Raw genomic sequence first — 25834 nt, forward strand, 5'->3', positions numbered from 1 at the left:
TTAGGCTCAGACACACACAGCCCATTAATGCGTCTTGCAATTCTCCCCGCGCGCCCCCCGCCGTCCTTTTTGGAATCAACCTTGGTCTGAAAGGCATGCTTTTAAATCTTATTTCTTAAACAAAACAAAACCAAAAAAAAAAACTGTTGCAGGTCAACAGATTTCTTCGCCTCCCTCCCCCGCCGCCCGACAGCCACCTTGGTATTTTACAGGTTCACACGCACCTGCAATTATCCTGAATTATACTATGGCGAGGGGGAGGCGGAGGATGCTGAAGGGTGGAGGAGGCTTGCTGCAAAAGCAGCAGCCATGGCTCCTCCATCCTCCAAGAACCACATAATTCCAGCTTCTCCCACCTCCCCATTCTCCTTTCCCCCTCCAACCAGTAGCGACCCAGGTTGCCACCACGTGAGCATCTGCCTGGCCCGGCCCTCCTCTTCTTGCGCATACAGAATAGTAGGCGGGCTTTAACCGGGTTTTTTTTTCTCCTCTGCCTCCCTCTCCGCCTCCACCCCCCCCCCCCCCCGCAATGTCAGATCCGCTGCAGAGTCGCGGGGCAGCCTGCAAGGCAGAAGGAGGCGCCGCGCGCAGCTGACGGGGGCTCCCCAAAAGCCTGCAGCCCCGAGGAGGCGAGCGAAAGGTCAGCGCCCTCGCTTCGCCGGCGTGGGGGTTGGGGGGTCGCCTTGGCTGGGGAGGGGGGAGCCGTCTCCATCTTCTCCCCCACCGGTGCGCACGAACGGCTTAGCTCCAGCCTCGCCTGCGCCGGATCCCCGGCCGGAGGAAAGACCGAAGCGGAGGGTTCCTGCTTGCAAAAGCAGCCGGGGAAAAAAAACGGGTGCCCTAGGAGAGGAAAGTCCGACGGTGGGTAGGAATTAATTGCAAAATAAACGCATGCGGCAGAGCCACCATCTCACCTCGCCGTGGAGGAAAAAAACTGGGTGAAAGAAGACACCCCCCCCCCCTCCCCAAGAGCAAGCCCGGCTGGATCCCATTGTGTGTGTGCGCGCGCGCGTGGTTTAGTCGATCGGAGCTGAAGGTTATTGTGGAAGGAAGCGGCCTCCTGCAGCAGCAGCGTGTCGTCGGGAGTGGGCGGAGGGAGCCGGGGTGGCGGCGCTTTCCAACGTGGGATTGCATGGCTCTGGCGGCGGAGCTCTGGTGACCCGGGGAGAAGCGGCTGGACTGCGGCAATGCTGCCAGCAGCAGCACCGACGGCTCTGCTGAGAGGAGGCGCCTGAGCAGCTGCGGCGAGGGCAGGCGGCAGGATCCGGCCACATCCACCCTCCCCCCGCTGCCTTTTCTGTTTCTTCCCTCCAAACGGATTCTCCCCACTCCACAAACCTCTGCCCACCGTTTGCGCTCTGCTCGCCACCCGAGGGAAGGCGAGGCGTGCGCGGCTTGGCTTGCCTAGCTCGGGCAGGCAGCGGGTCTCTGCGTCCTCCTTTTACCCTCCGACGACCCGCGCGGCCAAAGCCCTTGGGAGCATGGCTACCCTGCTGCGGAAAATCGGTCTCATCCGGATCCACAACAGGGACACCGAGGACCCCAAGCATCACCACCACCACCGTCGCGGCAGCATCCAGCAAGGCTCCTCGCTGCGGGGCAAAAGCAACCAGAAGAATAAGCAGCAGCAGCAGCTGCAAGGCACGCCGGCCAGCGGCTGCGGGAGCCCCGGCAAGGAAAGCTGCAGCAGCAGCCGAGGCAGCAGCCCCGCGCGCAACAAGCCCAAGAAGGTGCTGGAAGTGGCCAAGCAGCAGCAGCAACAGGCGAGCCCCGACGGCGCGCCAGAGAAAGCGCAGCAACAGCAGCAGCAGCGCGACGCCAAGGAGGCTGGCTCGGGCAAGGACCCGGCGTCGGGGGGCAGCGTGGGGCGCTCCAGCACCCCGGCCTTGGTGCCGCCGTCGCTGGTGCCCGCCAGCCGGCAGGCGCACTGCACGCAAGTGCGCACCCGACGGCTGATGAAGGAGCTGCAGGACATCGCGCGCTTGAGCGACCGCTTCATCTCGGTGGAGCTGGTGGACGAGAGCCTCTTCGACTGGAACGTCAAGCTGCACCAGGTGGACAAGGACTCGGTGCTGTGGCAGGACATGAAGGAGACCAACACCGAGTACATCTTGCTCAACCTCACCTTCCCGGACAACTTCCCCTTCGCGCCGCCCTTCATGCGGGTGCTCAGCCCACGTCTGGAGAACGGCTACGTCCTGGACGGAGGCGCCATCTGCATGGAGCTCCTCACCCCCAGGGGCTGGTCCAGCGCCTACACCGTCGAGGCCGTCATGCGCCAGTTTGCCGCCAGCCTTGTCAAAGGGCAGGTAAGGAAGGGGCTCCTGGTAGGGGGGGGGACTCTTGTGTGGGGGCTCTCTGTGCCAAGAAGCAGTGGGTCCTGGCCTTGGGTGGCACCCAGCCTGGCTGTGGTTGAAACACCCCTGAACCTCTCCCCCCTGCTAATATTTGGCCAGCAGGCTCCCTCTGTGACTCTGGTCCCTTTGTCTTGCTGAGCCTTGGCGTTGAAGGGGGTGTTCTGGAGCAAAGGCCTAGGCTTGGCTCAAATCCATCTCCTGCTGCGCTGCCATTTTGCTGCACTGTATTAGCCACGTGGCTGAATACCAAACCACACATGACGTGGGCGATCTGTGACTTCCCAACTTTTGCCTCTTAAATATTAAAGGAGGTGTAAGGGGCTGAAAAATTGGTCAGAGGAGCACCACTTATCCAAGTCCCTCGTGTCTTGTTCGGTTGTTTCTTCTTAAAAGGACGTGCAGACACATGCTGTGTGCCTTATTCAAGAGATCCCTTACCAAAGGGGTAGCCAATGTTCTCCAGATGTTGGGATTCCAACGCCCAGCAGCCCTTTCGTCCCAGAGTTTTAGTCCTGCAACACCTGGAGAGCAGCAGATTGGTTATTTCATACCTTATAGTGTCTCAGAGGATGCTGGAGTGCACCTCTGGGATGATGCTCAGTTGTGCCCCAGCATCCTCTGCTGGGATACTGGTGAGGATACTGGGATGCCCATCTTGGGCCACACACTGCTTCAAGAGCACTTACAAAAAAATATTTCTGGACCTCAAACAAGCCCTGCCCAACTCCCCACCCCACTCCCCAAAAGGGTGTGTAGAAAACCTTTTGCCAAACTCTAGCGCTGGTAGGAGGGGGGCAGGCAGGCATCCTAACCTCTTTCTCAAAGATGGGGGAGGTGGTTCTGGTACCCAAATCTTTGTGTAAATGGAAGAGGATGACTGCTCTGTAGTATTCGGTGGGCTGAGTAGGAGAGATTCGTATTCTAAGAGGCTCTGTAGAATCCAGCGGTCAGCAACCCAACACGGTGTCAGCGATCCTTTGCCAGGTCACAGAAGGTGCCCAGGAGTGCCCCACAAAAGGTGACTTTGGGGAGCAGACATGCAAAGCCAAGATTTATAAAATTCAGAATTATCTGGAGAGAGTGAGTAAAACTGAGTTATTCTCCCTCTCCCAGAACTGGAACTTTTGAGTCATCCGGTGACAAATTGACTGGCAGAAGAATTTTGTCATATAGAACAGTAACGTAGGCAGTCCCTTGCTACAAGATGACACGATGGTAACTACGGTACATCTGTTGGCTAAAAAGGGAAATACAGCACATTGATGGAGACCAAGTGTGCCAGTGACTAAGAGTCAGATTCTGGGAGCAATTAATTCCAGGACTGGCTGGTCAAGTGCTCACACAAATGGAGGCACAGTGTGTTCTTTGCTCTGATCCAGAAAAGCATTTTTGATGTTTTAAAGCGGTCTCACAGCCTGACACAGCTATCTATATTGTGGTGCTGCGTGGAGATGGTGATGTTATGAAATGAAGCCTATGGCTTCAAAGGAGAGCCTCTGCAGCCCCGTTTAAGATTGTACGGATATGTGAGACAAAGCAAGGAGACCACAATTCTTGTGTATAATAAACCCCAAGGTCTTGAGGTGTCTCCTGAAATGAATGGGTATCAACTGAAGCCTAAGCTAGATAAAGCTACTATCTTGCTAGATCTAAACTGCCTCTCCAATCCAGCACTTCCTATTGCCTTCTGGCTCTTCGTAATCTTGACTAAATACGTAGGACACCCCCTTTATATCTATTTGTCTCGCTGCCTATGTATAATCACATATATGTTTCATATATGTGCAACCCAATCCTATGCATATACATTTGGATGAGTTTAGTGGGATTTACACCCAAGTAAAGGATTGCAACCAAAGTCAGATATACGGTCTTCAAAACAGAGACAGCAACAATTCCTCTGCTCTGTTGTTGCATAAAAAATGTTTTTGGGATGTGGTGGGAAGAGATTTTGGTAAGAAAATCCACGCACTCATTTATTTCTTTTTTTAAAAGAAGTTGCTGTAATGGGTGTACCTGCATTGGCTAGCTCCCAGGGAATGGCCTCAAGATCTTAATGTGCTTTGTAGCCCTTTTGAAAACGTGTGCTGTGGTCACAGACCAATGCAAAATTTGTATTGCTTTTAAATGTTTTTCTGTCGTCGTATGTCATCCTGATGTTCTGCACAACGGCGGTATATAAATATATATTTTTATTAATCGCTCTGTCATAAATTAAATTTGGTATTGACTAATGGTTACAAACCCATATTTCCAAGTAATGGTTTTAAACAACTGCGTATTGCAATTCCCTTATTCCGGTTGTAGATCCTTCTTGAGCCTCCTTTCCAAACATCAGTATCACTAAGCAAGACAGAGAGGACAGTGCCTGTTGGAACATCCTTAGCTGTTTGGGTTGCAGTCTGGTGGGAAGTTCTGTGCAAACCACACTGAAATGAAGGCATTGTGCAGTTCTTGTTCATTTCGGTGGGCTTTGAGCATGATCAGTGGCGTAGCGTGGGTTGTCAGCACCCGGGGCAAGGCAAGTAATTTGCGCCCCCTAACCCGTGGATTTGCGCCCCCTAACCCCCAGATGTTGTGCCCAGTGCGGCCAGCCCCCCCTGCACCCCCCACGCTACGCCACTGAGCATGATAGTATCCTGCTGGGTTGCACCTTTCATTTTTTTCTTTAATAGCTCCAGCATAGGCATTGGATATGTTCTTCTTCAGTGTTAACCTCCAAAGACTCCTCCCAACCCCAAATGCAAAATGTACATATGCATAGATAAATTAAAACAGATTTGAAAACTAAGTAAAAAAATCAACATACACACACACCCAACTTTAAGAAATAAATAAATAATAGCTTGGTTGAAGTTAACTCTGAATACCAGCATGTTAAACCAATAATTACAGCCTCCTAGAACTGAATTGTGTGGGGGGGGAGGGGGTTACTCTAGAGTAAACCCATTGAAAGCAATGGAATTTGAGTCCATTTATTTCAATGGGTCTTCTCCATTTGACTTAGTCAGATGTCACCCACTGAGTTAAATACCGCTTCTCCATGGGGAAAATATGTTTTGAGGGTAGAAATGACATAATTGTGGCACGATAGGACATATACTGTATTCTTATGATGGGTGTGAGACAGGTGGCCTTGGCTTCACCAGTTATCACAGATATTGGGATCTTGCTCTTGGTTCCAAGAGATGCCATCCCATATATTACTAAGGGCAGAGTATGTCCACCTGGGTGATCTTGTTTAATCCTATTTTTTTAATAGCTGAGCTTTTCAGTTTGCTTCATTCTTGAATTATGAATCCTTGTTTAGAAGTTTTAAGGGCAGCCTTGAGAACTAAGTGGCTGTTATAACTGAAAAGGTTATGTAAGGTTTATATATCCACTTTGTTTCTTTTGAATATCTATAGCTCACCTTTTGAGTGAATTATCCTCAAGATGGCTTGACTGCAGCAGTGCACACCTGTGTAAACACTCAGCCCAAGCCCACACAACCCAACATCATCCCTTAGTCCCCCTGCTCAACTGATGGGGCCAGAGTGTGCTTCCTTAGACTGCAGTTCCAGGGCAACTGGCAGGCAGGGGTTGAAGAATCTCACTGTACCTGCTTCTTCTGTGATGGATGGATGGATGGATGGATGGATGGGAGCAAGTTGGTCGCACCCCTTGCTGTGATGTTCTTCTAGAAGGCAGGGCGTGAAAACTTCCAGTGGCCCTGTCCCTTAGCCAATGTCAGACACCAGAGAGTGCTAGTGTGGTGTAGTGGTTAAGAGCGGTAGACTCGTAATCTGGTGAACCGGGTTTGATTCCCCGCTCCTCCACCTGCAACTGCTGGGTGACCTTGGGCTAGTCATACTTCTCTGAAGTCTCTCAGCCCCACTCACCTCACAGAGCGTTTGTTGTGGGGGAGGAAGGGAAAGGAGAATGTTAGCCGCTTTGAGACTCCTTCGGGTAGTGATAAAACGGGATATCAAATCCAAACTCCTCTTCTTCTTTTTAGTGCTGGAATCTCAGGTAACTTGGACCTATGTATTCTTTAACATACAAAAATGTCCCATGGAACTCAAGGCAGATTACATGCAGATGATTGTACTGATTAAATTGCTTACGCATACTAATAGTATATTCAGTTTTACTAAAATGACTTTCAATGTTGAACAACCTTTTCACATTTATAACAGGCCATTGAGCATGCCGCGTGATTGTCTTCTAGTTAACATTCCTAATGCACTGCTGCTTAATACATAAGGAGCATTTATCCATCTAATAAGCAGGTGTATTTACATGTAACATTTCCCAAAATTCATAAAAATACCAAGTTTGTTTATTCAGCTATAGATGAACACGTCAATACATAATAGTATACTTTGTAGATAGTCTACATGCTCTCTTTGGATATAACCTATTTTAGTAATTATATTAACTGGTTGGTATCATTGCTTAGGAAAGGTATGACATACCAGTGGGATGGGAAATTTGATTTAAATTAATGATTTAAATTGTAGGGTGTGTGTGTTTTTAACTCAACAAGAGAAAGGCCAATATAAATCATTGGTTTAATTCAAGTTTCTCATTATACTTCAAACCTTCCCTAAACAATTACCCATATTCCCTCAATTCTAATGAACCCACCTTGCCTTCTTAAAGTATCAGCAGCCCTTCTAAGTTAAATGTCTACCAAAAGACAATGAAATTGTCTGTGCCATTAGGCTCAAAGCAGTTTTCAGTGAGAGAACATTTTTTTACCCTGTGAAGAATGCACAAAATGGACATTTTGGATATCAGCTTGATGGACACTTCATTTTATTATACACAGGGAATGAGGAAACCAGTTTGATCTGCTTTACCAGAAAGCCATGAGGAAACCAAATATTATATAGATGCGATTTCAGGGGAAATCCATGGTTTTGTGACATTTGCCATAATTATTTCTGCCAATACTATCTTCCTTCTCCTGGAAATACTTCTTCTTTTCTCCTGGAAATACTTCTCGTTAATATCTGTCCATTTGGGGATTAGAAGATGAGAGGTGGTTGCACAATTAATTAAACCATATTGCTTCATGTTTCAGGGCTAGATCATGGAACCACTTTCCCATCCATCAGTCATATGATCCTTTTTGCCGCTGATATGAGTAATTCATGTTACTTCAAGCCTAATGAGAACAATTGTCAGCGCTGGGTCTTTTTTTGCATTCTTGCAATTAAAGTAACAGGCTTTTACTTAATTGCTTTATGTGACTCAGTCATGTCTTCGAGAAAGGAGCGTAGGGTCGTGTTCTACTGAGCAAGCTTTGAGTTCCCCAGAACACTTCAACAGATTACCGTATTTTTCGCTCTATAGGACGCACCGGACCATAGGACGCACCTTGTTTTAGAGGGGGGAAACAAGAACAAAAATTCTCCCCCTCTCTGCTCAGCACCCCTTCAGCGAAGCGGCAGGAGAAACGGAGCCCCTTCCATTTCTCCTCCTGCTTGGCTGAAGGGGCTCTTCACAGCTCTCCCTCTCTGCTGAAGTCAGGAGAGTCTTGCTCTCCCAGCTTCAGCAAAAGGAACCAGAAGCCTGCAGAGCGCAGCGGGAACTCGCACTGGCGCACACCGACCCCTCTCGCTCTCCAGGCTTCAGTGAAAGCACGCAAAGCCTCCGGAGCGCAGAGGGAGCCATCCCTCTGCGCTTCGGAGGCTTTGCGTTGCTATCGCTGAAGCCAAGGAGCCTGCATTCGCTCCATAGGACGGACACACATTTCCCCTTAATTTTTGGAGGGGGAAAAGTGCGTCCTATAGAGTGAAAAATACGGTAGTTGTCAGGAAAGCCTACTACGGATGGGTGGGGCAGGTGGGAGTCCCCATTTAGTGCTGATCCAAAAACGAAATGTGGGAGGCAGCAGCAGACAATTCAATTAGGCTCAATTAGCTGCTGCAGTGAAGAGGGAGACCAGGTCCAGAGGTTCCTGCCTTTTGCCATGTGTGCCCATATACGAAGTCAGCATCAACTATTCTAATGCAGTCAACCTGTTTAGCCTGGAGGAGAGGAGGTTAAGGGGTGATATGATAGCCATGTTCATATATATAAAAGGATGTCACATAGAGGAGGGAGAAAGGTTGTTTTCTGCTGCTCCAGAGAAGCGGACACGGAGCAATGGATCCAAACTACAAGAAAGAAGATTCTACCTAAACATTAGGAAGAACTTCCTGACAGTAAGAGCTGTTCGACAGTGGAATTTGCTGCCAAGGAGTGTGGTGGAGTCTCCTTCTTTGGAGGTCTTTAAGCAGAGGCTTGACAACCATATGTCAGGAGTGCTCTGATGGTGTTTCCTGCTTGGCAGGGGGTTGGACTCGATGGCCCTTGTGGTCTCTTCCAGCTCTATGATTCTATGATTCTATGCACCATTTTAAACTTAAACACTGAGACGAATAATTATTTCAACATTGGTTCCTGAACGCAGTCTATTGCTTCTACCCCTCCTTATCACGCGAGTGTCTGTGTGAGAGAAAGTGTGTGCTTGCGAATAAGAAATACAGAGCTGTGATATAATTGCTACAGAGAAATACATTTTTAAGGGAAGGTTAAATTGCAATCCTAAATATACTTTGTAGGGAGTAAGCCTCACTTAGTATCGCGGGACTCCTAATTATTCACAATGCACTGTTTTCCCTGGAATTCTATCATTTTAATTCTATAACCTAGAATATTAATTCCTATACTTGTTATTAAAAAAATATACGATGCTCCTGTGTTGTTGAAGAGCAAAGGGAAAATACAGAGGTGAATGTTTGTCAACAGTTTCATAATGCTTTTTTGTAATTAAAAATGTGAAGGCAATCGCAAAGGGAAAATGAGAGGGTTGTATTAATAGTAGAGTGTTGTCAATGTCTGTTTGATAATCTGAGCAACTGCTGTCCGGTAGCAGTCGGATTCATCCCCATGTAATACGAGTTGGATTATATAACCTGGATGATTCTGTTGCATAAGGCAGATGGTACGGAAGCTCTGGCTAGGAGGAACACTTGAGATTCCTGGTCCTGTTTGCAGAGCTAGTCTTTCTTAACACTTAGTTTAAGAAGGGCACTTGCACTGAGAGGGAACCTATTTCCATCTGTTGGGAAATACAATCACTGAATTTGTGAAACTCTTAACTGGCATTATACCCGTTGTGTAGCACTTGGTAAGATTCCCAGTGTTTCACCAGAAGAGCTTCTGTCAGTTTAATCAGGCAATGTTCAGATAGTGCTTTAAATGGAAATAAGAGCCCTGTTGGATCAGACAGGGACTCCCTCTAGTTTCCAACAATGCATTTCAGGAGATTGAACTAAATGGCCCTTGTGGGCCCTTCCAACTCCTCCATGATTCTGTGAATGGCCCCAAATTGATCTCCCCTGGGCAGCCCGTGGAAGGAGAAGCAGGAGCAAAGGACATGTTAATGGATCACTACAATTATTAGGATTAGTAGTATATTCCTTAGTGGTGCCTGTCTTACCGTGTGGAAAACGTCTAGCAAAAAAGCACCTGAGCTCCGAAAACTTATTTACGTAGCATTGACTATTATTTAAGGGACGCGGGTGGCACTGTGCATTAAACCACAGAGACTAGGACTTGCCGATCAGAAAGTCGGCGGTTCGAATCCCCGTGACGGGGTGAGCTCCCGTTGCTCGGTCCCTGCTCCTGCCAACCTAGCAGTTCGAAAGCACGTCACAGTGCAAGTAGATAAATACGTACCACTCCGGCGGGAAGGTAAATGGCATTTCCATGCGCTGCTCTGGTTCGCCAGAAGCGACTTGGTCATGCTGGCCACATGATCTGGAAGCTGTACGCTGGCTCCCTCAGCCAATAAAGCGAGATGAGCACCGCAACCCCAGAGTCGTCCGTGACTGGACCTAATGGTCAGGGGTCCCTTTACCTTTACCTTTAACTTGGTGATTGTGATAAGTCACCCTACTTTAGAGGTGGGGAGCCCGCCTTCTGTTCATTTTTGCCGATTCACTGATGCATGTGAAACGAGGGATTCCTAATTTACCCCCACCATTGTCTATAAATTCAAAACCTAACTGCCATATATTTATGTTATCCTGTTTCCTAAAGCCTTCACCTACAACCCTGTAGCTGTGGTATTTTAGACATGGCCTAAAACCAGCTAGGCACACTTTTATAAGTAAAAGTATATAAAAGTGAAAAGGGAATTATTTATTTATCAGAAACTATAAATATAAAATAAGGCAAATTCAGCTGGGTCCTATTTCTTACTTATGGTTGCTGCAGTGAGGTTACAGTATGTTCAAATGACAGTAACAGAAGTTTGGGTATGGCTGTTGGGATACTGCCAGGGAGACAAAGTCCATCTCGACTCCACGTCGTCTCTGGACGTCCATTGATCTCCCACAGACACGCAGTATCAGCAATTAGCGACAGGAGCTCCAGAAATAGCTTGCCACATTCCAGAGCTGATGCACGCTCTATCAGCAGATAATGCACAGCGAAAGACGCACCCAGGAGAGCATTATTTACAAGTTTATTCAGCGTTTATCAGAACAAAGAAAAACATGACTGCCTGCTTCAGATGTCTCCGGCAGAGAGAGAGAAACGAAAGCAAAGACACAACAGAAACATCCTGTGAAACAGGAAATGCGCAGGCTGTGACACAAACATCCTGCTCCCTTTTAAGGTGGAACGGAAATATCCTAACAATGGCTGCCTAGTAAAGTGTAGCTCCTAACCCATTTAATTGATATTCCACTTTCCCCCCTAAATCTCGCCACCAGGCACCGTAGACTTCAGCCGGTTTCCTTTGAGCCAGACTTGCAGACAGTTCTCACTCTGGTCAGCTCCAGAAGCTCCTTGCTGAATCCCTCTCACTTGCTTAATGCCTTTATATGGCCTCACTGCCAGTCTTCGGCATAAGCCAGTCATTCAGCTCTTTTGAGACAGACTATATTTCCTTTATTTTTATTAAATTTTCTGTTTTACCATTTCAAATAAACATTTTACATACTTTAAAATATCAATGACTTCCCTTCTCCTCTTTCCATGGTTCATTTTGCATATCTTACATCCCTGCATATTTTACAAAAATTATTCCAATCGGTTTTCCATTATTACATCCGTCAAAATTATTTACACTGTTGAATTGATTTTAATCCTGCCAGCGATTTCAGCTGTACACAGTTATTTTCCATATACTCAATAAACATTTTCCAGTCTTCTTTAAACGTATGTTCTTCTTGCTCTCTTCTTCTATATGTTAAGTCTGCAAGTTGTGTATACCGTATTTTTTGCTCTACAAGACTCACGTTTTCCCTCCTAAAAAGTAAGGGGAAATGTGTGTGCGTCTTATGGAGCGAATGCAGGCTGTGCAGCTATCCCAGAAGCCAGAACAGCAAGAGGGATTGCTGCTTTCACTGCACAGTGATCCCTCTTGCTGTTCTGGCTTCTGAGATTCAGAATATTTTTTTTCTTGTTTTCCTCCTCCAAAAACTAGGTGCGTCTTGTGGTCTGGTGCATCTTATAGAGCAAAAAATACGGTATTCTGTCAACTTAAGTTGCCAATCTTCTTTAGTTGGGACCTCACTCACTTTCCATTTTAGGGCTAACAAAACATGGGCTGCAGTTGTTGGATACATAAATAGCCTTTTCTGACACCTGGGAATTTCAGTCTAAATTATCCCCAAAGGAAAGGACTCTAGGGGTTTTTTTTGGGGGGGGGGGAAGTAATTTGAAACATTTTTTTCAATTCATTATAAATCATTTCCCAATGAGACAAACCAAATTTTCAGTTTTCTCTAGGCTCTTAATAGTCCCTTTCCTGTCTTCCACCTGCTTCTGTCTCCTCTCTCAACTTGCTCTTCTTGGCTATCTCATTCTTCTGTCTTCTTTATTCTTGTCCTCTTCATTCTTGTCTTCTTCTTTCTCTCTGCCCCCCCCCCCAGCAAGACTAGTAGAATAGCTTCATTTATTTTGCAGCCAGCCTGTCCTTCAGCCAGTCAGATTTGAGTGGAATCCAACCTCATCCAATCACTTTTCCTGTCCAATGAATGATCAAGAATTTCTTCCCATTAAGCCCATCATAGAATCATAGAGTTGGAAGAGACCACAAGGGCCATCGAGTCCAACCCCCTGCCAAGCAGGAAACACCATCAGAGCACTCCTGACATATGGTTGTCAAGCCTCTGCTTAAAGACCTCCAAAGAAGGAGACTCCACCACACTCCTTGGCAGCAAATTCCACTGTCGAACAGCTCTTACTGTCAGGAAGTTCTTCCTAATGTTTAGGTGGAAACTTCTTTCTTGTAGTTTGGATCCATTGCTCCGTGTCCGCTTCTCTGGAGCAGCAGAAAACAACCTTTCTCCCTCCTCTATGTGACATCATTTTATATATTTGAACATGGCTATCATATCACCCCTTAGCCTCCTCTTCTCCAGGAGAAGAAGTGTAGTTTTACAGTTCTGTCCCATAGTATTTAATAGGACCCAGTTTCTCCTCAGACCAGACTTTTGTAACTTAAATAGCAGTCGAATGTCAACCGCCTTTTAATGGGGAGAAAATGTAGTCTACGTTTACTTTATAATGGGGTGTTTGAATGAGATTGGCATCAGTGCCCGAACAGACAAGCACTCTTACCTAGAAAAAATTTTTTCCACTTTAATCTCCCAAATGATTCCTATCAAGTGAAAAGCCATTGAAACATTTTTAGCATCTGCAAGTCAAGAAAATGCTGCTGAGAATTTTTGGATAAAGTGATGCATATCTCTGGGGCTCGGGAAAGGATTTAAGTCATTCAGCCAGCCTATCCAAACAACTCTTAAGAGTTTATATTTCGTATCTCTCAATTGAAAAGTCAGTCACATTTCCAGCACATTCTGGTGTGATTAACACAGAAGAACCCAGAATGGGACTTTGAGGATAGCAGCTGAAATGATTCCCAATGGTTGGAGCTATCAGGGGCAGAGAGCAAATTAAACAGCGGTGTCGCCAAGTACTCCATTTCCCCTTTGTTCCCTACAAGTGAATAATAATAATAATAATAATAATAATAATAATAATATTTATACCCCACCCATCTGGCTGGCTTTCCCCAGCCACTCTGGGCGGCTTCCAACAAAATATTAAAATACAATAGTGCGTCAAACATTAAAAGCTTCCCTAAACAGGGCTGCCATCAGATGTCTTCTAAAAGTCTGGTACTATAGTTGTTTTTCACTTTGACATCTGCTGGGAGGGCATTCCACAGGTTAAGCGCCACCACCAAGAAGGCCCTCTGCCTGGTTCCCTGTAACTTGGCTTCTCGCAGCGAGGGAACCGCCAGAAAGCCCTCGGCGCTGGACCTCAGTGTCCGGGTTGAACGATGGGGGTGGAGACGCTCCTTCAGTTATACTGGACTGAGGCCATTTAGGGCTTTAAAGGTCCGCACCAACACTTTAAATTGTGCTTGGAAATGTACTGGGAGCCAGTGTAGATCTTTCAAGACCGGTGTTATGTGGTCTCGGCAGCCGCTCCCAGTCACCAGTCTAGCTGCCGCATTCTGGATTAGTTGTAGTTTCCGGGTCACCTTCAAAGGTAGCCCCACGTAGAGCGCATTGCAGTAGTCCAAGCGAGAGATAACCAGAGCATGCACCACTCTGCAGGCACATAGGGTCTCAGCCTGTGTACCAGATGGAGCTGGTAGGCAGCTGCCCTGGACACAGAATTGACCTGCACCTCCATGGACAGCTGTGAATCCAAAATGACTCCCAGGCTGCGCACCTGGTCTTTCAGGGGCACAGTTACCCCATTCAGGACCAGGGAGTCCTCCACACCTGCCCACCTTCTGTCCCCCAAAAACAGTACTTCAGTCTTGTCAACCTCAATCTGTTAGCCGCCATCCATCTTCCAGCCGCTTCCAGACATGTTTGTCATACATTCTTGTGTGAAAAAGAACACTTGTTGCAGCGATGGGGAAACCTGCCTTTCCCCTCGGACTGTGGGTGCCTCTGCCTTCACTGACCACAATCCTCCAGTGGGGTGCAATGGACCCTCTTGTAGATATGCAACTATTGCCTACCCAAAGACACCACCCATCATAAAAATGACGGCCATTTCCACCAATTTAACTGCCAATAAGGGGCCACTCTGTGATTTCAGTGAGGTATAACTCAGTCTACCCCAGGGGTCACCCATCCTTTGGGAACCAGTGGGCACATTTTGAATCTCTAGAAAGTGTCATGAGTGCCAGTCACAAAATGGCTCTTGTGGGGTGTGGGGCATACCACAAAATGGCGGCTGCAAAGTCTGGGCCAGTGACAACAGGAATTGAGCAGGAAGAACGTACCGTCTCTCATGCATTGCAAATTTTGAGGGGATCTTTTACTGAGGCCTATTATGGGTACCATATGAGGTACTGCCAGGTATTGTATGCTGGTGCCTCCAGGCTCTGTATTTGTGTCCCCTGATCTAGCCTATGAAAGGAAGAAGAATGAACAAAGAGAGAATTCTCCAGTACGTGTGTTTTATCACCATAGATAGCTCCATCAGTAGAGCATGAGACTCTTAATCTCTGGGGCTTGAGCCCCATATTGGGCAAAAGTTTTTATTAGGTTTTTTTTAACATATCATTTTCAACAGTAATTAAATATACTTTTACATCTTATTCAAATTTTTGACTTCCATCAATCCTGTCTGAAAATTTTCCAATCTAATCTCTCAATATGCATTTCTTATCTTCCCTATTACATTTCAAACTCATAACCAATATCTCTATCTTTTTCTACTTTGTAACACTTCGTATATTTCTCCTTACAAAACTTCTTGTAGTCCTATTAGCTTAATTTGTTGATTACAGTCGCTCTTCAAATAATTCATATACTTCTTCCAATCTTCTGTAAATCTCTGGTCCCGCAGGTTTTGAATCCTTCCTGTCATTTTGTCCAATTCTGCATAGTCCATTAATTTTGTCTGCCATTCTTCTTTCGTCGGAATTTCTTCTTGTTTCCATTTCTGGGCTAACAATACTCTTGTCGCAGTTGTTGCATATGAAAACAATTTAACATCTTGCCTATTAATGTCCTGACCTATAATACAAAGTAAAAATGCTTCTGGTTTTTTTTAAAAAATATATATTTCAACATCTTTTTCATCTCATTATATATCATTTCCCAGAAGTTCTTTCCTTTTTTACATTCCCACCACATATGATAAAATGTTCCTTCTTTTTCTTTACATTTCCAACATTTATTATTTGTCTTATACATTTTAGCTAATTTCACTGGTGTAATATACCATCTATACATCATTTTCATCATATTCTCTTTCAAAGCATTACAGGCTGTAAATTTTATCCTTTCATTCCACAACCTTTCCCATTCTTCCTACCAAAGAACTCTTAACTTAGCTTTATTCACACGCATGTGCTCAATGTCCCTCTCACCAATACCGTTTAGACATCCAAGATTTAAAGTTGGCTAGATGGTATACGTTCCTGGCAAGTACGTTTGTTGCTGCTATTTAACAGGGATAAGTGGTAGAATCATAGAGTTGGAAGAGACCACAAGGGCCATCGAGTCCAACCCCCTGCCAAGCAGGAAACACCATCAGAGCACTCCTGACATATGGTTGTCAAGCCTCTGCTTAAAGACCTCCAAAGAAGGAGACTCCACCACACTCCTTGGCAGCAAATTCCACTGTCAAACAGCTCTTACTGTCAGGAAGTTCTTCCTAATGTTTAGGTGGAATCTTCTTTCTTGTAGTTTGGATCCATTGCTCCGTGTCCGCTTCTCTGGAGCAGCAGAAAACAACCTTTCTCCCTCCTCTATGTGACATCCTTTTATATATTTGAACATGGCTATCATATCACCCCTTAACCTCCTCTTCTCCAAGCTAAGTTATGGTTATGGAACTTAGGGCTCATTCACACTTCTCTGGGTTCTGTGGTTTCTTCCATTTGCCCCATGATTTCTGGGCACGGCTCCAAGAGGAGTCCCACCGCTTTCCCCGGGAAAACCCCTCTGTTTGCTGTTGAATCTGAACAAACGTCAGTCCGCAGAAAACCCAATTGATGTTTGTTCCGATTCAGAAGTAAACGGAAGTTGTGAATGAGCCTTTACTTTGCCACATACATAAATAATGTAAGTTGAGAGTATTACAAATGGGAATTGTTAAAGTGGGGACAGGTTTTTTCTTTATATTGCTTACTAGGAGGCTGTATCATACAACCTTAAGGTTTTTGGAATTCATGGTTGTAATAAACCCATTGCTCTGCAATCAGCAAGACTTATTTGTGGGATGTGAAACACAGGAGCAGTCAATGACAACATTCCTAGAGTGTGCATGTTTAGACATGGGGAGGGATGTTTGTCCAGCCAGCAGGTAAACTTCCTGCTTCCCTCTGGGCTGGGACAGACTTCCTCCGCATGTGACTAGAGGTGGGTGTGGCCTCACCTGTGCAGGTAATGATAAAAGCACAGGGCAGGGGCAGCCATCGCTCTCGTGCCTCTCTGCCATCTTCATCTTCGAACAAACAGCATCTCTCCTGAGTGAAAGATGCCCTCTTGGCTCCCAGCCAAGAGAGGAGAAAGGGACTATCTTCTTATAAGATAGAATCCATATGTATCTTACTTCACTAAGCTTAAGTCTGCCTTCTGGGATCTGATTGTGAACAGAATGTGAGTAAACTCTTTTTATACTTTTGTAAAGGACTGTGTCGTGTCTTCTATTTTAAGAGGGGAAAACGGGAAATTACCAGAGTGATTACAGTGGTGCCTCGCAAGACGAAAAGAATCCGTTCCGCGGGTCTTTTCGTCTTGCGGTTTTTTCGTCTTGCAAAGCAAGCCCATTGACGGAGTAGCGCTATTAGCGCTATTGACATTTTAAGGGCTAAAAACGGCTTTTTAAGGCTTGGGGGATTAGCGGTTTTGCTGCTAAAATGCTTTTAGCAGCTTAGCGCTTCAGGAAAAGGGGTTTTGGAGCGGAAAAAAAAAATTTTCGTCATTTTTCATCTTGCGAAGCAAGCCCATAGGGAAATTCGTCTTGCGAAGCGCCTCTGCAAACGGAAAACCCTTTCATCTTGCGGGTTTTCCATCTTGCGAGGCATCCGTCTTGCGGGGCACCACTGTATTATAGAGGCTTAAGCGAGCCTGAGCAAACGCTGCCGTTGCAAACTTAAAATAAAGGGGAATGTTATACTCTGCTGATATTTTGGGAACTTGTTAACACAAGTTGGATAAGGATATAATCACACAATATATCCTCTTCTGCATCCCTGAACATTCCCACATTATTTACATCACAAGCATGTATCCAGAGACCCCAGTTCTCGCGTTCTGAATGTGCTCTGTCCTTAAGTTACAATTCAGTAGCTCCCCTGTTGATTAATAATAATAATAATAATAATAATAATAATAATAAATTTTATTTATATCCCGCCCTCCCCAGCCGAAGCCGGGCTCAGGGCAGCTAACAACAATAAAACAGTACAAACAACACTCTAAAATCATTCATTATAAAATTAATGATTGTTGCTCTCCTTATGCAAAACTGGTTGGGCTTTGGGCTGTTGCTGGGTTTGCTCAGTCAGAAAACCATCACTAAGCTGGTGCTTTGAAGCTGACTCTTGAAACATGTTCTTCCCATTGTATCTACCTTTCTCGCCTTTTTTTGTGGCAGCTTAGAAAAAGCAAATTCCATGTTAGGGATCATCGGGGAAGGGATTAAAAATAAAACTGCCAATATAATAATACCATTATACAAGTCTGTGGTGCTATCACATTTGGAATGCTTTGCACAGTTCTGGTCACTGTGGGTAAAGGGATATTGTAGAAATAGGGGGGAAAGCTTGAGAAAAGGGAAACAAAAATTATCAAGGAGATGGAGCAGCTCACCTATGTATTTCTTTTAAATGGCTGGTGCACTTCCTCGCAGGACAAACTGTTGTGTTTGCTTTTACTTAATTCATGGGTTGAACAAGACCTTAAATCTGTGAAATTTCTGTTCTGAGTTTTGAATCGCTTGATGGTTGTGTAAGAAGCTAATTGATAGAAAATCAATGTGCTGTTTCACATCCCAAAAGATGCTGCGCTTTTTCCAGAATTATAACCTAGCTAGTGTCAAAGAGACGACATGCTGCATTTTCAGATTATTATATCCTCAGGTGCACTTGTATCACACTCAGTTATGTGAGCAAAGTGGGATTTACTTCTGAGTAAACCTGAATAGGATTAGGCTGAATATACAAGATTTTGTTGTTGTTTTTGTTTAGTCGTGTCCGACTCTTCGTGACCCCATGGAGCAGAGCACGCCAGGCACTCCTGTCTTCCACTGCCTCCCGCAGTTTGGTCAGACTCATGTTTGTAGCTTCGAAGACACTATCCAACCATCTCGTCCTCTGTCGTCCCCTTCTCCTTGTGCCCTCCATCTTTCCCAGCATCAGGGGCTTTTCCAGGGAGTCTTCTCTTCTCATGAGGTGGCCAAAGTATTGGAGCCTCAGCTTCAGGATCTGTCCTTCCAGTGAGCACTCAGGGCTGATTTCCTTCAGAATAGAGAGGTTTGATCTTCTTGCAGTCCATGGGACTCTCAAGAGTCTCCTCCAGCACCATAATTCAAAAGCATCAATTCTTCAGCGATCAGCCTTCTTAATGGTCCATCTCTCATTTCCATACATCACTACTGGGAAAACCATAGCTTTTACTATACGGACCTTTGTTGGCAAGGTGATGTCTCTACTTTTTAAGATGCTGTCTAGGTTTGTCATTGCTTTCCTCCCAAGAAGCAGGCGTCTCTTAATTTCATGGCTGCTGTCACTATCTGCAGTGATCATGGAGCCCAATAATGTAAAATCTCTCACTGCCTCCATTTCTTCTCCTTCTATTTGCCAGGAGGCGATGGGACCAGTGGCCATGATCTTCGTTCAGCTGATTTCAGTTCCCTGCTATGGGCAGATACTGAATAAAGCTGCAAAAATACTCAAAAGAGATTGACTGACATGCTTTTTTAAAATAAAACTAGTGCTGCAATCCTAAGCACATTTAACAAGGGAGCAAGAACTCTGTAGGGTTTGTTTCCAGAATAAACCCAGTTAGGACTGCTGTGAAATTATACGTGCTGGAATATGGTGCTGCTGTTTCCTTAAGTGATGAGCTGCTTCAAGAGCAATGCTTGGCTTCTTTTGGAAGATGGCTCAAACTAATGGCATGCTTGTAACACATCTGGTTTTTTTACATACATAGACAAACTTGAATATAGGTGGAGGCAAACAGCATAGGCCAACTTTAGGCAGCGAGTTATATCCATTATCCCCAGAAAGAGATATTTGCGACCCTAAAGATTCCTTCCATTCTTCAACTCAGCCCCTAATACTTCAGTCTGTCTGCTTCAATCTGGGTCCACTGAAGAGCAGAAGATGAATCGCTTCCTGAAGATTCAGATGGGTTTCACATTCAGGGCTGTCTTTATCCAGGGGTGCGGGGCACCCAGGCACCGAATTCTGGGGGACGCTAAATGTATACCTACTGTATGCCTGTCCCTCTTGATTGGCAGCAGTGAAAAGCAATGGAGCGAAAGTCCCCGCCCCCTCCTCCGTTGCGCTGTTACTCCGTAGCATCAAATATTCCCAACGAGCCAGGAAACAAAAGCAGTTTTATCCGTTGCGTCATTGTTACAGGCCAGCGATTTCCCCCCTAAAAAAGGTCAACAACTTTGGCTTCCCCCCAAAAAGCTCAATAAAAGTTACTTTGGGGGCGCTGGGCGGATCTTTGCACCCCGGTGGTGCATATGCTAAAGACGGCCTGTTTACATTCCTCACCATTCTCCAATAAAGCAAGGCTAGATGGGGAACTTGTGGTTCTCAAGATGTTGGACTTCCACCGGTTCCAGCCATCATGCCCAATGGTTAGGGATTATGGGGATTGCACGGAGGTTCCCCAATCCTGCCCTAAAGAGCCATTCATTGAGCATCTTGGGTCATTAATAATAATAATAATAATAATAATAATAATAATTTATTATTTGTACCTCGCCCATCTGGCTGGGTTTCCCCAGCCACTCTGGGCAGCTTCCAACAAAGATGAAAAATACACTAAAATGTCACATATTAAAAACTTCCCTGAACAGGGCTGCCTTCAGATGTCTTCTGAATGTCAGGTAGTTGTTTATCACTTTGACATCTGCTGGGAGGGCGTTCCACAGGACGGGTGCCACTACCGAGAAGGCCCTCTGCCTGGTTCCCTGTAACTTGGCCTCTCGCAGTGAGGGAACCGCCAGAAGGCCCTCGGAGCTGGACCTCAGTGTCCGGGCAGAACGATGGGGGTGGAGACGCTCCTTCAGATATACTGGACCGAGGCCGTTTAGGGCTTTAAAGGTCCGCACCAACACTTTGAATTGTGCTCGGAAACATACTGGGAGCCAATGTAGGTCTTTCAAGACCGGTGTTATATTGTCTCGGCGGCTGCTCCCAGTCACCAGTCTAGCTGCCGCATTCTGGATTAGTTACAACTAAGGGTCACCTTCAAAGGTAGGGAACAATTTGATCAATAGCAGATATACAAAACAGAGACATACTTGGCCAGCATTCATAACAGTAGGCTTAAAGGATAAATCCCCAAGAAGCAAATGTTATTCTATAGAATGAAGCCAGACTAGGAAAAATCGAGAAATTTGGTATTTTATTTCTAGCTTCATTTGTCTTTTTCTTTTATGTGAAATTTATTTCATTGTTTATTTTTCCCGCATGTTTATAAATTGCATAATAATAGAACAGTCTCCAAGTGTTTACTGTTAACCATGAAATGTATGCAGAAAATCCCATTCATATCCTCCAACATAAATTATATAATGCAAAATCCACTTTACAGATTTCACAGATATAAAATTTAATAGACTCAAACTTCTGCGAAGAAGATTCTGCTTCCTTGGTTGCTCAGCTGGATGCAAAATATTATCTTCTCCTGTCAGCAGGGTGCAAACAAACCACTATATTTTTCCAATGCCTCAGTTGGGCGCAAACAAATTCTATCATCCAGTAGCCCTGGACGCCGGAAGCAAACAACTTACATAAAGTGTGGAGGAAGGGAGTAAACCAGCACATTAAAGAAGGCTTGGATAAAGTCTTTGCAATCCAGACAATTCCTTCTGCGCTGTGGAACAGTTTCTTGTGCATATGCAAGACGAATGTGCAAGAACTTTGCAAGAGGAAAAGCAGGTTGCGCCCAGAGAATCTGTACCATGTGACGACACTTGCTTCAGGCAGCTAATTGTTGTTGTTGTTTAGTCGTGTCCGACTCTTCGTGACCCCATGGACCAGAGCACGCCAGGCACTCCTGTCTTCCACTGCCTCCCACAGTTTGGTCAAACTCATGCTGGTAGCTTCGAGAACACTGTCCAACCATCTCGTCCTCTGTCGTCCCCTTCTTGTGCCCTCCGTCTTTCCCAACATCAGGGTCTTTTCCAGAGAGTCTTCTCTTCTCATGAGGTGGCCAAAGTATTGGAGCCTCTGCTTCAGGATCTGCCTTTCCAGTGAGCACTCAGGGCTGATTTCCTTCAGAATGGATACGTTTGATCTTCTTGCAGTCCATGGGACTCTCAAGAGTCTCCTCCAGCACCATAATTCAAAAGCATCGATTCTTCGGCCATCAGCCTTCTTTATGGTCCAGCTCTCACTTCCATACATCACTATTGGAAAAACCATAGCTTTAACTATACGGACCTTTGTCGGCAAGGTGATGTCTCTGCTTTTTAAGATGCTGTCTAGGTTTGCCATCGCCTTTCTCCCAAGGAGCAGGCGTCTTTTAATTTCGTGACTGCTGTCACCATCTGCAGTGATCATGGAGCCCAAGAAAGTAAAATCTCTCACTGCCTCCATTTCTTCCCCTTCTATTTGCCAGGAGGTGATGGGCCCAGTGGCCATGATCTTCGTTTTTTTGATGTTGAGATTCAGACCATATTTTGCGCTCTCCTCTTTCACCCTCATTAAAAGGTTCTTTAATTCCTCCTCACTTTCTGCCATCAAGGTTGTGTCATCTGCATATCTGAGGTTGTTGATATTTCTTCCAGCGATCTTAATTCCGGCTTGGGATTCATCCAGCCCAGCCTTTTGCATGATGACTTCTGCATATAAGTTAAATAAGCAGGGAGACAATATACAGCCTTACTTTAGAGTGAGCTTACTTTATTAATAGATTCCAGAGAAAGGTTTGATCTGTCTTTTTAAATGGGGGAGCATTCAAACATGCAACCCACACGTTCTCACTGAAGCAGTGCAGTCCAATAACTTCTTTGCCACATGACTCTGTGTCCAGAGGAGGGCCACCAAAATGGTCAAAGGCCTGGAAACGATGCCTTATGAGGAACGGCTAAGGGAGCTGGGCATGTTTAGCCTGGAGAAGAGGAGGTTAAGGGGGGATATGATAGCCATGTTCAAATATATAAAAGGATGTCACATAGAGGAGGGAGAAAGGTTGTTTTCTGCTGCTCCAGAGAAGCGGACACGGAGCAATGGATCCAAACTACAAGAAAGAAGAGTCCACCTAAACATTAGGAAGAACTTCCTGACAGTAAGAGCTGTTCGACAGTGGAATTTGCTGCCAAGGAGTGTGGTGGAGTCTCCTTCTTTGGAGGTCTATAAGCAGAGGCTTGACAACCATATGTCAGGAGGGCTCTGATGGTGTTTCCTGCTTGGTAGGGGGTTGGACTCGATGGCCCTTGTGGTCTCTTCCAACTCTATGATTCTATGATTGTGGAAACTGAGTCTGTTAGACCTGACTCGCCCACTAATTCCTACCAGCAAAGTGCTTTTCCAAGTCCTGGTTTGCTATTTGGCTTGATTTAAGTGCATTTTAGTTGCTGAGGATAGGAAGGAAGAATAGGAACACTTTGAGTTATTTTCTTTTTCTAAAATGTTTTCATAATACCCCCCCCTTTTTTTTAAAGCAAAAAACAAACAAACAAAAACCCAGTTGCTAATGTGTTGTTTTCCGATCCGTGTAATCAGGGGTGGTTTATTGTCTGTTTAAATGGCAACAGTGCAGACTTACCAGCAGGCACCGCAGATTTCTTAATTCCGCCTCTGACCTCAAGCTTCAAAACAAAATTTTCCCGTTGCCAGTTTCCGTGTTTATCTATTAAACGACAGACGTGGTTTTGACAAAGCCAGAGTAAACCCTGGTAAGCCTTCGCTCCATTGTAAGTATTTCCCGGCAAATAACGCTGTGGGGAAAAATGGAATGTATTTCAGAGATGTGCTTAGTATCGGTTTTGCTCTTGTTAGAGCACTGGTTATTAATATATCTGCGTACAACAGCAGCCAGAGACCTGTTATTTGCTTAACGGAAAGCATACGAAAGTTATTGTGGTGGTCAGATTAGCAGCCGGGAGCAAACAACATGTGATTCATCCATCACATCTGGCGTTCATCTGTCTGCCCCACCCATGTTAAAACATGGGGTTTCTTCTTTGTGACTCTCTGCATGTGGGGATGAGTGCCTTTTCTATTCCTTGCTACTTTTGGGACAAGAGGGTTGGAGTTCCCCCCATTTCCTGCTCACCTGTGTGGGGTGTTTTGCCTTGGCAGCCCCAGCTGATGGAGTAGACCAGTGGTCCTCAAACTTGTTTTCTACGGGCCGCACTTTCAGAATAAAAATTGGCTCGCAGCACACCGAGAAAACATTGGAAAACAAAAAGAAAACAACTCCTGGGTGCGCTTGATTTATCACATAGAACACAGCTACTTTATAATAGGAACGTGGGTCATCCTTAAAGTATAAAATAATGCAGCTACATAAGAACATGAATCCTTCTCAAAACAGAATTATAAGCGAGCCTCTTATATATGTACCATATAAACTCAATGAGAGGCAAGAGCTTGCTCTTGCTGGATATTCTCATTTATATTATGCCTAATTTGAAACAAAAAAAGCCCTCTCATCTCCTTGTTAATGCACAAAAGCCTTTCTCTTTCATGTTCTTTCATACTTGTCAGAATTGTTTTTGAAAATATGTCTATCCATATTCTGCAAATTTTGTGTGTGTGTGTGTAGATAGATGATAGGTAGAAAGATAGATAAGATAGATAGATAGATAGATAGATAGATAGATAGATAGATAGATGATAGATAGATAGATAGATAGATAGATGATAGATAGATACAGTAGATAGATAGATAGATGATAGATAGATAGATAGATAGATACAGTAGATGATAGATGATAGATAGATAGATAGATAGATAGATAGATAGATAGATAGATAGATGATAGATAGATATAGATAGATACTATGCTACACTAAAGTGTTCCTTTGATTGTCCTTGAATCTTCCTGCTACACCCTTTGAGAATGACTGGAATAGAGCACGGTACAGCGGTACCTCGGGTTACAGACGCTTCAGGTTACAGACTCCGCTAACCCAGAAATAGTACCTCGGGTTAAAAACTTTGCTTCAGGATGAGGACAGAAATTGCGCGGCGGCAGCGGGAGGCCCCATTAGTGTGTGGGTACCTCAAGTTAAGAACAGTTTCAGGTTAAGAACGGACCTCCAGAACAAATTAAGTTCTTAACCTGAGGTACCACTGTATTGGTGTTTTTGTGGCCAGAATACCGTATTTTTCGCTCTATAAGACGCACCAGACCACAAGACGCACCTAGTTTTTGGATGAGGAAATCAGGGGAAAAAATATTCTGAATCTCAGAAGCCAGAACAGCAAAAGGAATCGCTGCGCAGTGAAAGCAGCAATCCCTCTTGCTGTTCTGGCTTCTGGGATAGCTGCACAGCCTGCATTCGCTCCATAAGACGCACACACATTCCCCCTTACTTTTTAGAAGGGAAAAAGTGAGTCTTATAGAGCAAAAAATACGGTACTTGTCATGAAAGTGAAGGTCCAGCTGTGTGCTCAAGCTGCAGAGAGAAGAGGCCTTGAGCAAAGTGCTCTCTTCCAAAGTGTTCCTCAAGGAAGCGCAACGTCCTGCTAAGGAGATGCCGCCCCATCTTGCATTGCGCTGCTAGCTAAAGTGATGGCTCTCCTGTGTTTTTATCCTTGGTGGTGTGCTGCGATTGGCTGCTGAGTTGTACCAGTTGAGGTTAAAGGGAGAGAAATTCCTTCCGCCGGGTGTGGAGGTGGTGCAGAGTTGCACCATGAATGGGGACCTGGCCACTGGATGGAAGGGCTAGCTCCACCCATGAGGCAAGGTGAGGTGACTGCCTCAGGTGGCAGGATCCACAGAGACAGCAGATCAACCCTTCAAGGAATGCATTGCCACACTCAGTAGAGGCCGGATCTCCTGTCGTCTTAGCAGCTTTCTCCCCCCCTCCCCAAATATCGCCTCTACAGTGGCCTCTTGGTGAATAGGTACCTATGACATATATGGGGTGTCCTGCTGGCATATTTTACATGGCAGCAGTACAGCCAGTCAGCTGGTATATTTTAAATACAGTGGTACCTCAGGTTACAGACGCTTCAAGTTACAGACACTTCAGGTTACAGACTCCGCTAACCCAGAAATAGTACCTCGGATTAAGAACTTTGCTTCAG

General features: G+C 45.4%; 1 protein-coding gene across 2 annotated transcripts in view; it reads left to right on the forward strand.

Moving 5' to 3' along the window:
• The first annotated feature begins 435 nt into the window (after positions 1–435).
• The window catches only part of UBE2QL1 (ubiquitin conjugating enzyme E2 QL1), a 32493-nt gene continuing 7094 nt past the window's right edge, over positions 436–25834 (forward strand). The window contains exons 1-2 of one of the 2 annotated variants that reach the window (XR_014513142.1): positions 499–4843; positions 4993–5132. Coding sequence is in view for 1 of the 2 variants with exons in the window: in XM_083448800.1 (XP_083304926.1) it covers positions 1482–2309 (828 nt within the window). In the remaining variant the exon portion in view is untranslated. Of the gene's footprint in view, positions 4844–4992; positions 5133–25834 lie in introns of those variants that run through there. The other variant, XM_083448800.1, reaches the window with a different exon arrangement.

The sequence above is a fragment of the Podarcis tiliguerta genome (genome assembly GCF_965153285.1).
Source record: "Podarcis tiliguerta genome assembly, chromosome: 7".
Classification (NCBI taxonomy): Eukaryota; Metazoa; Chordata; class Lepidosauria; order Squamata; family Lacertidae; genus Podarcis; species Podarcis tiliguerta.